Raw genomic sequence first — 13,286 nt, 5'->3', positions numbered from 1 at the left:
GCGTTGCAGTTCTTGACACACTCAAACCTACTACCATACCCCATTCAAAGGCACTTAAATATTTTGTCTTGCACATTCACCCTCTGAATGGCACACATACACAATCCATGTCTCGATTGTCTTAAGGCTTAAAAATCCTTCTTTAACCTGTCTCTTCCCCTTCATCTACACTGATTGAGGTGGATTTAACAGGTGACAGCAATAAGGAATCATAGCTTTCACCTGGATTCACCTGGTCAGTCTGTGTCAGTGTACATGTGGAACACTGTAAAGCTTAGTGCCATCACATTGCACTCCCTCCACCACAGTATTTTACATGTTTGATCTGGATACAGTTTATTTCAATATATTGGTAAAGTTTTCCCTAACATGGGGTGCAGACACCTTTTAGCCTTTATAGCTGTACACAGTCTTTTTCCTTATCTACCTGACTACTCCGTTTCCTTATCTAACTGACTAACATCACTAACCCTGAGTTAACCTGTGTGAGTGTGTGCTGATATTATTAATCTATTAATATTAATTTGTTTTACCATTGCTTTCCCGGAGTAGAATCCCTCTGTTTGGTCCGTACCCTAGGTAAGACACTCCAATACTCTACACACAGTGTGTTGTCCTTCTGTTAGGGATGTGCTTTACTGCTGTGAGACAGGACAACATGACTGACAGCAGGTTTAAGAGTTTATTTCTTTCCTCTTTTTCTGTCTCTTTCTCTCTTTTTCTCTGCTTGCTCTCTCTCTCTCTCCTGCTCTCTTTCTTCTTCTATGTCTATTTCTCCCCCTCTCTCCCCTTCTCGCCTCTGTCACTCTCTCTCTCCCTTTCTCTCTCTCTCTCTCGCTATTCCAGTCTGTTGAAGAAGATTGAGAGGGAGACCTGGAGGGAGAGTGGCATCTCTCTCATCGCCACCGTCACACGTCTGATGGAGAGACTACTGGACTACAGGGACTGCATGAAGCTGGGGGAGGTGGATGGGAAGAAGATTGGCTGCACCGTCAGTCTGCTGGTCAGTGACAGTCTCTTTCCGTCTGTGGCCCTCGAATAGATTTAACCACTGCTCTTCTCTCACCATAGAAACCCCATTTATTTGTTGCTAGCCTTTTGTCCCTTTGAACTATTGTGTTAAGAGAACAGGACCAAAGCTGTGTTTCTGTTCCATTCCCGATGATGTTAAAGTTGCTATGATGATCATGCTTTTTAGATCAGGGCTCCATGAGTTCATAGCCCCCTCATACATACAATATGTTCTGTGTTGTCTTTGTTACCACGCCAACCTGGGGGATTTATTTTGTGCGTGGTGTCTTTCAGTCCTGCAGGTTTATCTTATATAACGGACCAAAGCACTAGAGCCTGAAAGCACCTGTTTATGTGGGCAGATAGCACTGAGTTCATTACTATTCAGTGGCTGATAAACATTGGTGCACCTTGCTCTCTCTCTCAATCTCTCTCTGTCTCCCCCTCGTTGCCTCTCTAGAATTTCTACAAAACTGAGTTGAACAAGGAGGAGATGTACATCCGCTACATCCACAAGTTGTACGAACTTCACCTGAAAGCACAGAATTACACAGGTACACTGTAAAACATGGCCAGGAAATTAAGCCATGTATGTACACTAGTGTGTGTGTGTGTGTGTGTGTGTGTGTGTGTGTGTGTGTGTGTGTGTGTGTGTGTGTGTGTGTGTGTACTGTGTGTGTTTAAGTGTGTGGGCTGTGAGTGTGGCTCAAGGGTTTGGCATAACCATGACTGTGTGTGTGTTGTACAGAGGCCTCCTACACTCTTCTGTTGTATGACGAGCTGTTGGAGTGGTCCGAGAGGCCCCTCAGAGAGTTCCTCAACTACCCCATGCAGAGCGAGTGGCAGAGGAAGGAGTACCTCCATCTTACCATTGTACAGAACTTTGACAGGGGGAAGGTGGGATCTCTAGCCCTTTATTTCACTCTCTCTGTCTCTCTCTCATTCTTTATCTCTTGCTCATTCTTTCTGTCTCTCATTCGGTCTTTCATTCTCTCTCTCTCGTTCTCTCTTCCCCACTCTCTCTCTCCATTAACAATTACCCTGGGACAGTGTCATAATAAGAAGCCAATCTTATTTGAATGTTCTGCTCAGCATCTCCCATCACATTATTACATTACATTTACATTACTCTGCTGAATTTAAAAATGTCCTCCCCCATTATTCTTTGCCCAATTACCCTGTGAATTCACAACCAAAGCCATCTGCTAGCTGCCGCTGCCATGGGATTAAAACGCAGCAGGAAAGCTTTCATTTCATTAGCATGATGGCTGGGTGCTGCACCTGCATTGTGATGGCAGGTCTGCCCTGTCAGTTGGCACGGTTATTGTTAGTACGCTACCGCCACTCAGTGGTCAACACTCATACTGCAGTCAGTCTCCTCTGTAGGCCATTCTACATACATCTTTTGTCAGCATCTCAATATTCTAAAGAGGCTTCCTTTCCTTTAATCCGTATTCTGCTAATGTGAACGAGATGAAAAGGTGAAAACACATTCCTATTGAGATGTAACCATTGTTAGTGTGATAATGTGTTTGTTTCCTCAGTGTTGGGAAAACGGGATCATTCTGTGCAGAGAGCTGGCGGACCAGTACGAGTCTTACTACGACTACAGGAACCTCAGCAAGATGAGGGTTAGTTACTTTATATATTCTCAGTACATCTCCACTCTGACTGATCCCTAAACAGTTTTCAGTTTAGTTTATTAGTAGAAAATGACATAACCTAATAGTGTTTTGTAACCTGACATTTTCTGTTGACAGATGATGGAGGCATCGCTGTATGATAAGATCATGGACCAGCAGAGACTGGAGCCAGAGTTCTTCAGGGTCGGCTTCTATGGCAAGAAGTTCCCCTTCTTCCTAAGGGTACCTCTCTGTTTTACGACTGGTCGTTTTGTTAAAGAAAGGACATTTTAGAGGCCATAGAATAGCTCATATAGGGGTTTGCCCTCCAATTTCCATCTGTACTTCTAAGCAAGTTGCCAATGAAGTATATTGTCAATCTGTTCCTTTCCTCAAAAGGACTTATGCATTCATAACCAACGTTACACAAACGTAACCTCATATAAATTGTTAGTATGTGTTCATTAGATTGACAAATAAATCATAAATCATATTTTGATGTTACAGTATTGGAAGATTTGACCTCTAGATACTGTAACTGTTGCAGATACTGTAACTGTCCACTAGATGTCATGTTAACCCCTGTGCTGTCTCTGTTCTGCCTTTGATGCGGTCTCTGCCTCGTCTGCAGAATAAGGAGTTTGTGTGCCGTGGCCATGACTACGAGAGGCTGGAGGCTTTCCAGCAGCGTATGCTGAATGAGTTCCCCCACGCCATCGCCATGCAGCACGTCAACCAGCCTGACCAGACCATCTACCAGGCCGAGGCTCAGTGTATCCTTTATTGACATATTGACATAGACTACATACACACACACACACTCATTTGTTTTACTATCCTTGTGAGGACCAAACAATTGATTCCCATTCAAAATCCTATTTTCCCTAACCTTAAACCAAACCCTTTACACTCGTGAGAATTGGCCTATATGGAGAGGGCTAAATTGAAATGTTTCTTACAGAACAAATATGGAAAACATATGTATAACTATGGTAGAAATTAAAACGGAACAGTTGGGAGATTATGGGAAAATTATTAGACTGAAGGTGAGGACACAACAGTTCACCTGACACAAGACTTCATCCAAACATTACACTGTTGATTTTATGTGCATTTTACATTTACTGTACTTTTCGTCGCATTTGTTACGAAATCTGAAAATACTCTGTAGACATTCAGTAACATGATAAGACTATTCCTGGAAAATGTGGGGTAGGTGCATCATAAGACAAATAAATGACAAGGGTTTAAGTGAGAGGGACTAACTGGGGGGCCAGTATGAAAAATGTACGCACTCACTAATTGGAAGTCGCTCTGGATAAGAGCGTCTGCTAAATGACTAAAATGTAAAATGTCTCCAAGTGGCCACACACCTCTCCAACGTGCACAGTTCCTAAGTAATTTCAATTCTCATTTATGACTCAAAGAAGAGTCTTCAACTATAAGGTGCTTTTTTGAGCTCTCCTTGCTGTGCCGTTGAGGAACTAGAGCAAGCACACTTGTAGTTGTTTTGATTGGAACACAGCCCTGCATCCCCGCCATCCATCCCCGGGCATCATTTGAAAGCTTGTTCTATTGCCAACATGACTAGCTTTTACAAGGCAATTCAGAGAAGCAGATCATAATTTTGGTGCGCATAGAATGGAGTTATGAGTGCATTCAGATGCAAGGTCCGTGGCAAATTTTCTTCACAATACAACAATCATAGGCTCATTATGTTCAGAACAACCCAGGGTATAACGCCATGACATCTTGTAACTGTACATCAAACATAGTCGTCATAAACGTTGACACTGTATATTACATTAGTTTTATTATATGGACTCACAGGTGATTGGCTTGCTTGTATGACATTAAAGAGGTATTTATTATAATCCTCAACATCTCATCTTTAAATATCCATTGAGTCTTAATTTACAGCATTTCCCTCACTCAGACAACAAAAACAGTTGCAAAAGTTGGCCAATTAGCAGGAGGGATGGGGGCAACTTCTTGTCGCGCGAGGTGCTCAAGTCAGAACGGCTGTCAGTCAAAACCCTTACAGATCTGTGAAGGGCAGAGCCTGAGCTCTGACGTCATGTATAGCATTTTACTGTACAGCCACTGCATTCCAATTTAGGTACTTATCAGTGCCAAAGTCTTCCATTTTGAACCTGTATACGGGTATGAGGGTAATGGGTTAACCTAACCCTAACCTGAACCATAACCTTAACCCCTAAACCTAACCCCTAAGCCTAAAATAGCCCTTTTCCTTGTGGGGACTGGCAAAATGTCCCCCCAAAACACAAACACAGTGGTGCACTGCATCCCACATGTCTAGTAAGCCTAAATAATATAAGTGCCATATTACACAGACTAATTATTCCTTATGAATAAGGATATCAATACGAGTCATATTAGGAGTATTTCCTAACCTAACCAGGAAACCCTTAGTACCCTAGTTTTCTTCCACTGCATTACAGCATGTACATTATAGAGGAGTAAACCAAGAGTATGACTCGTTCCATCTTGGTCCTGAGCCAGAACTGTGGCCATGCTGTAAATACATACATGAGTACTTAGTGAGGATCGGGATCGATCCCTTGTTAAAAATGCACAAGGTGCCTGTAGGATGCGGGAGCCATCTTAGTGATCCTACTCTTCCGCTAGCGATTGATGGGACAGCTGTTTGGAAGGAACCGCTCTCTCTCTCTCTCTGTGTGTGTGTGTGTGTGTGTGTGTGTGTGTGTGTGTGTGTGTGTGTGTGTGTGTGTGTGTGTGTGTGTGTGTGTGTGTGTGTGTGTGTGTGTGTGTGTGTGTGTGTGTGTGTGTGTGTGTGTGTGTGTGTGTGTGTGTGTGTGTGTGTGTGTGTGTGTGTGTGGATGTGTATACATGCGTTTGTCTCTATGTGTGTGTGCGGGCGTCGTCTGTTCTGTGTGTGACTTTTCTCAGAGCAGACAAGGCCCCTCAAACAGCATTAGCATACGGCTTTGTTATCCTCATGTGTCGTTAATCATTGAGGCTCCTGGACCCATGCCCGTCCCTATTTATTTCTATGGGCTGATAAGCTCTCCTTCCACTACGCTGACACAGGCCAGTCCTGCTGCCAATGGGTATGTGTTGTGATATAGTGTGGGGTGGAGATTCAGATATATGGCTACAGGATGTGATTAGTGGAAAGGATGTATTAGCACAGGAATTGGATGGATAGACCTGTGGAACCAAAGAAAGAGGGAGGTGAGGAAAGTGTGTGTGTGTGCGTGTGCTTGAGTTCATGTGTGAATGTGTGTTTGCCCAACCTATTGTATACATCTCTTACAATCAGTCATATCCTTGACGTGCTGGCCCAGACCTGCAGATCTATGCGGTGAGCCCCATCCCAGAGAGCCAGGACGTGCTGCAGAGAGACGGAGTGCCTGACAACATCAAGAGCTTCTATAAGGTCAACCACATCTGGAGGTTCAGATATGACAGGCCATTTCACAAGGGCACCAAGGACAAGGAGAACGAGTTCAAGGTGGGAGACGCACGCAGTGTTTGTACACACAAAAACTCTCCTCTGTGCCTTTCTGTTTCTCTCTCATTCTCTCTCTTTTGCCTTTCTGTTTCGCTCGTCTTGCCATCTTATCTCACCTTTCTGTACTTGTTACTGTCTTCCTTTGATGTCTACCCAACATCCCTATCCTTACTCACTTTCCCTCCCTCCCTCTCCCTCTCTCCCAATCTCTCTTCCTCCCTCTTTCCACTCTCTTGTTTATTGAGTGGTTGTGTGGGTGGCTCATGGTCTTCATCTCTGTATACAGGTGGGTTCAGGTGTTGTTTAATTCATAGTCCTACTAATTAGACTCCGGGGCTAGGAGAGGCTAAGACACGGAGCTCAGTCTAAATATCGTCTCTCCAGACTCCACCCACCCACGCTCACTCAATCTCCATTCTCACTCAATCTGCATTCATAAACCTAATTTTGTCAGGTTTATGAATTGGATATCATCATCATATCGTCCTGAGGGTTAGATTTCCCAGCTGTCTCTTTTGGGTCTACTTAGTACTTCAGATAAACTGTTCAGGCCAGATAGATTTGACATTTAATATGGAAATATTAAGTAGAATGATCAGTTCTGTGTTGATATGATCTCGTAAAATGATTGACAGAAAATACAATTTGGTTGCAAAACTTCTTTGGGGATTAAAGTAAAGGTATTACTGGAATATACAGTGGGGAAAAAAAGTATTTAGTCAGCCACCAATTGTGCAAGTTCTCCCGCTTAAAAAGATGAGAGAGGCCTGTAATTTTCATCATAGGTACACGTCAACTATGACAGACAAAATGAGAAAAGAAATTCCAGAAAATCACATTGTAGGAGTTTTTATGAATTTATTTGCAAATTATGGTGGAAAATAAGTATTTGGTCACCTACAAACAAGCAAGATTTCTGGCTCTCACAGACCTGTAACTTCTTCTTTAAGAGGCTCCTCTGTCCTCCACTCGTTACCTGTATTAATGGCACCTGTTTGAACTGGTTATCAGTATAAAATACACCTGTCCACAACCTCAAACAGTCACACTCCAAACTCCACTATGGCCAAGACCAAAGAGCTGTCAAAGGACACCAGAAACAAAATTGTAGACCTGCACCAGGCTGGGAAGACTGAATCTGCAATAGGTAAGCAGCTTGGTTTGAAGAAATCAACTGTGGGAGCAATTATTAGGAAATGGAAGACATACAAGACCACTGATAATCTCCCTCGATCTGGGGCTCCACACAAGATCTCACCCCGTGGGGTCAAAATGATCACAAGAACGGTGAGCAAAAATTCCAGAACCACACGGGGGGACCTAGTGAATGACCTGCAGAGAGCTGGGACCAAAGTAACAAAGCCTACCATCAGTAACACACTACGCCGCCAGGGACTCAAATCCTGCAGTGCCAGACGTGTCCCCCTGCTTAAGCCAGTACATGTCCAGGCCCGTCTGAAGTTTGCTAGAGTGCATTTGGTTGATCCAGAAGAGGATTGGAAGAATGTCATATGGTCAGATGAAACAAAAATATAACTTTTTAGTAAAAACTCAACTCGTCGTGTTTGGAGGACAAAGAATGCTGAGTTGCATCCAAAGAACACCATACCTACTGTGAAGCATGGGGGTGGAAACATCATGCTTTGGGGCTGTTTTTCTGTAAAGGGACCAGGACGACTGATCTGTGTAAAGGAAAGAATGAATGGGGCCATGTATCGTGAGATTTTGAGTGAAAACCTCCTTCCATCAGCAAGGGCATTGAAGATGAAACGTTGCTGGGTCTTTCAGTATGACAATGATCCCAAACACACTGCCCGGGCAACGAAGGAGTGGCTTCGTAAGAAGCATTTCAAGGTCCTGGAGTGGCCTAGCCAGTCTCCAGATCTCAACCCCATAGAAAATCTTTGGAGGGAGTTGAAAGTCAGTGTTGCCCAGCGACAGCCCCAAAACATCACTGCTCTAGAGGAGATCTGCATGGAGGAATGGGCCAAAATACCAGCAACAGTGTGTGAAAACCTTGTGAAGACTTACAGAAAACGTTTGACCTGTGTCATTGCCAACAAAGGGTATATAACAAAGTATTGAGAAACTTTTGTTATTGACCAAATACTTATTTTCCACCATAATTTGCAAATAAATTCATAAAAATCCTACAATGTGATTTTCTGGATTTTTTTTTCTCATTTTGTCTGTCATAGTTGACGTGTAGCTATGATGAAAATTACAGACCTCTCTCATCTTTTTAAGTGGGAGAACTTGCACAATTGGTGGCTGACTAAATACTTTTTTTCCCCACTGTATAAGAATCTCATGTTTTAATGCATTTCAATAAGTGACACTGCATCATTTGTAGATTTGTGTAGACTGTTGCAATGAGAACTCTGTATCCATGAGTGTGTGTACTACTTGGACATTATATGAACCAGTGCCTACACAACATATATTGACAGGAGAGAAAAGCAATGTTCTGTGCTGCTCAGATGTGTTGGTGAATATGTTTTGCGAGCAGTATAGTGCCAGCATTAACATTAAGTGTGTGTGTGCCTGCCTGCACATGTGCCTGCGTGTGCTTATGTCTCTCTGTGTGTGTGTTTGTGTTTTCAGAGCTTGTGGGTGGAGAGGACTACACTAACCCTGGTCCAGAGCCTGCCAGGAATCTCCAGATGGTTCGAGGTGGAAAAGAGAGAACTGGTGAGTCTGTTACACTCCTCCACTAACCTCCTCATATAACCCAATACACAACACATTACTCAATGCTGACCCTGCTATGTTCTAACTTTGCAGAGAACCCAACCAAGCTCCCTGAGCGTAGACTTATATTAAAGGGAAATTTCATCTCTAGCACCACCCCAACATCAACACCTGAGAAAATTGTGCATTTCTATGTTTTGTAGTAGAAAATATATGGGAAGATAAGTGTTTCCAATGATTGTGAAATGGCCCTTTAAGAGAAGGGTGAATGTTATTCATAATATTCATAATATTCCTAATTATAATATTACTCTATAAGGATCAAACTGCGTACGGAAGGCTGTGTGTTAGAGAGATGGTGTTTGTTTGTGTGTGTGTGTGAGAAATGTACATTGTCTTGTCTCAACTTATAAATATTCTGTTTGTGCGTGTGTGTGTTCAAATCAAATCAAAACCTTACTGTGAAATGCTTACTTACAAGCCCTTAACCAACAATGCAGTTTTAAGAAAAATAAGTGTTAAGTAAAAAATAAAAACAAATGCAAATAGACCGTGTAGCCATTTGATTAGCTGTTCAGGAGTCTTATGGCTTGGGGGTAGAAGCTTTTAAGAAGCCATTTGGACCTAGACTTGGCGCTCCGGTACCGCTTGCCGTGCGGTATGGTCCCGTGTAGCTCAGTTGGTAGAGCATGGTGCTTGCAACACCAGGGTTGTGGGTTCGATTCCCACAGGGGGCCAGTATGAATAAAAAATGTATGCACTCACTAACTGTAAGTCGCTCTGGATAAGAGCGTCTGCTAAATGACTAAAATGTAAAAAATGGTAGCAGAGAGAACAGTCTATGACTAGCGTGGCTGTCTTTGACAATTTCTAGGGCCTTCCTCTGACACCGCCTGGTATAGAGGTCCTGGATGGCAGGAAGCTTGGCCCCAGTGATGTACTGGGCCGTACGCACTACCCTCTGGAGGCCAAGCAGTTGCCATACCAGGCAGTGATGCAACCAGTCAGGATGCTCTCAATGGTGCAACTGTAGAACTTTTTGAGGATCTGAGGACCCATGCCAAATATTTTCAGTCTCCTGAGGGGGAATAGGCTTTGTCGTGCCCTCTTCACGACTGTCTTGGTGTGTATGGACCATGATAGTTTGTTGGTGATGTGGACACCAAGGAACTTAAAGCTCTCAACCTGCTCCACTACAGCCTCGTCGATGAGAATGGGGGCATGCTCGGTCCTACTTTTCCTTTAGTCCACAATCATCTCCTTTGTCTTGGTCACGTTGAGGGAGAAGTTGTTATCCTGTCACCACATGGCCAGGTCTCTGACCTCCTCCCTATAGGCTGTCTCATCGTTGTCGGTGATCAGGCCTACCACGGTTGTGTCGTCGGCAAACTTAATGATGGTGATGGAGTCGTGCCCGTGTTGTATCTCTACGTACAGGTATACATCTGTCTGTATATATACTGATACCTTATCACCCTGTGTTTTCCTCCTTTAGGTGGAAGTGAGCCCGTTGGAGAACGCCATCGAGGTGATTGAGAACAAGAACCTGCAGCTGCGGACGCTGATCGCCCAGTGCCAGAGCAGACAGATGCAGAACATCAACCCCCTCACCATGTGCCTCAACGGGGTCATCGACGCCGCCGTCAACGGGGGGCTCGCACGCTACCAAGAGGTCAGAGGCCAATGATGATGTCACTGGCTTACATCGGTCACTCAATAGAGTGTGGAGACATTGTCTGGGCATGCTAGATCTAGGATATAAATACAGTCTGCCTTATGTGTTTGTTTAAAGAGTGCATAGACAGACAGACAGACAGAGAGACAGACAGACACAGACAGAGACAGAGACACGGACAGAGACACGGACAGAGACACAGACAGACAGACAGACAGACAGACAGACAGACAGACAGACAGACAGACAGACAGACAGACAGACACATACATACATACATACATACATACATACATACATACATACATACATACATACATACATACATACATACATACATACATACATACATACATACATACATACATACATACATACATACATACATACATACATACATACATACATACATACATACATACATACATACATACATACATACATACATACATACATACATACATACATACATACATACATACATACATACATACATACATACATACATACATACATACATACATGCATGCATGCATACATACATGGAGTCCCCTGTAGCTCAGTTGGTAGAGCATGGCGCTTGCAACGCCAGGGTTGTGGGTTCGTTTCCCATGGGGGGCCAGTATGAAAATGTATGCACTCACTAACTGTAAGTCGCTCTGGATAAGAGCATCTGCTAAATTACTAAAATGTAAATGTAAAATGAGTTCATTCAGACACATTCAAGGGCATGTAAATCACACATTACATTGAAATATATAGTTTAAAATACATACAGTAGTTTAATTGTCCTGAAGCTCTGTAAATGAAGTGTTGAATGAACCCTTTCTCCTCTCCCTCCTCTCCCTCTCTTTTCTTTCCAAATCCATACCGGAGTGCTATAGCATCCGAGCTATAATCACTCCTTTTCGAGGAGTCCTCCGGCGTCAGCCAGCTAACTGTGTGGCTCTCGGTTGCATAGCACCTTCACATTATCACTACAGCTAGCCGTGTTGAGTTTGCAGCGAAGCTTAAGGGGGCCAAGTTAGCAGTCTGCTCTCCTCATGACCACCACTACCTCTCACCTCTATTAAACTGGTGGTGGAGATGATGAGATGATGCTAGAGATGTGGATGTTATAGGAAATGAGTTTGACCTGGGAGAGAATAGCTAGGCTAGCTATGGTTGTGTTGCGCAGTGCCCACCTGTTGCTGCTTCAAGTATCTTATCTGCCAGAGCTTTGATTCAATGGGCTCATTGTATGAAGTATATGATGATATACAATGCTGCTGAATCTATAGAGTACATCATGTGACAGTTTAGATTCAGTTGGTTTAATGTCATGATATACAATGCATACATTTTATAAATATATTACTTATTTAAAGTGTGTACCATAGAGGGATATAATGATGATATATACTGTCTATAAAGGCAATGAGAACGTCATACATCCACATTTCGTATTCCTAATGCTCCATGATATTGACGTATGGAGTTGTCTTGAGGAATATCGCACACAATACATCATAAATCAGTTGCTTTATTAGGGTAACGCAATTGACTTTTATGCCAATTTGTTCATCCATAAATGAAGCAGATATCAGCATTCATATTTCGATGTATTGCTTATGGTTATAGTTCCAGCCCTGAAGGAGAATCCAGCATGATTTAATATCTATTTAATTGAGGTTTTATAATGATTCACAATGTCACTTGACACTTGGAGTTTCTCCTCCAATCTCAAGTCCAACCAGCACCAGAGAAAAGTATCATTTGATGCTAATTATTTTTCCACCCTCAGCTATGGGTTTCAGACAGTATTATTCATAAAGCCACGCTATGGTTCACTCAGACGGAATAGTCCCTTTTCCTTTGAATATGTATTTCTGTGGCTTTGGACTATCTTTCACACCAGTTATTTCAGTCAAAGCGACCGTGGCATTCAGTGTCACAGCAGGGGTCGTAAAGCTATGTTTTGTGTCGGGGATAACGATCGGGAGATGAGCCTGCTACTGTAGCCGAGCTAGCACTGTTACATTGTTCTCATGGTGGTAATTGTGTGTGTTATTGTTTAGCTAGCGTCATGGTAGAGGTTACCTCTCACGGTCAGATGGTAGACACAGATAGGACCATGCCTGTTTGGGAAGGGGCTTTGAAGTAAGCAGTGAGTCTTTTGAGTCCCCCCTCTCTCCCTCTCTCCCATATCTCTCTCTGTCTCTTTGGAGATAGCCCGCCACAAAGACCTTGTGAGGGAGACCAAACCCTGCTTTCTCCTTTGTGGCAACTCTAGCCCCTTTGCTCTCTTTCCACTGAAGATTTTAAAAGCGATTTTGAGTTGTTGTTCATTTTCTGGTGTTTTCTTTTTAAAAATCTGTTTTTATTGTAATGCAGATTAAAAAGCCTTGACTCTAATCTGCACTCATCTCAAGGGTTGCAATATCAACATCAGGGAATATGCATTTAATGTATGATCAAACAGACCCACTCATAATTATACATAGCATGTTTACATTATGAATATTATTTCTTCCTTTTTATAATTTGCCCACAAAAAAAAGTATAGATAGTGACAGACAGACAGACAGACAGACAGACAGACAGACAGACAGACAGACAGACAGACAGACAGACAGACAGACAGACAGACAGACAGACAGACAGACGAAACATGGTGACACTATGAAGTAAACAAATTCAGAACATACAATGAATTGTGTTCATGCAGGCGTTCTTTGTGAAAGACTACATCGTGAATCACCCTGAGGACGGGGACAAGATCGGACGACTAAGGGAACTCATGTTCGAACAG

The 13,286-nt window shown here is 43.0% G+C and overlaps 1 protein-coding gene across 1 annotated transcript in view; it reads left to right on the top strand.

The window, feature by feature from the left end:
• The window catches only part of dock4b (dedicator of cytokinesis 4b), a 137,517-nt gene that overhangs the window by 100,166 nt on the left and 24,065 nt on the right, over window positions 1-13,286 (top strand). Inside the window, exons 33-42 of the mRNA XM_084175424.1 lie at window positions 847-1,003; window positions 1,472-1,565; window positions 1,760-1,908; window positions 2,556-2,642; window positions 2,772-2,876; window positions 3,265-3,406; window positions 5,963-6,129; window positions 8,734-8,820; window positions 10,316-10,492; window positions 13,203-13,286. Of these exons, the coding sequence (XP_084031550.1) occupies window positions 847-1,003; window positions 1,472-1,565; window positions 1,760-1,908; window positions 2,556-2,642; window positions 2,772-2,876; window positions 3,265-3,406; window positions 5,963-6,129; window positions 8,734-8,820; window positions 10,316-10,492; window positions 13,203-13,286 (1,249 nt within the window). The remainder of the gene's footprint in view (window positions 1-846; window positions 1,004-1,471; window positions 1,566-1,759; window positions 1,909-2,555; window positions 2,643-2,771; window positions 2,877-3,264; window positions 3,407-5,962; window positions 6,130-8,733; window positions 8,821-10,315; window positions 10,493-13,202) is intronic.

Source organism: Coregonus lavaretus (assembly GCF_964263955.1).
Source record: "Coregonus lavaretus genome assembly, chromosome: 13".
Taxonomy (NCBI): Eukaryota; Metazoa; Chordata; class Actinopteri; order Salmoniformes; family Salmonidae; genus Coregonus; species Coregonus lavaretus.
The sequence above is the reverse complement of the archived record's forward strand: the minus strand, read 5'-3'. Positions and strand labels throughout refer to the sequence as shown.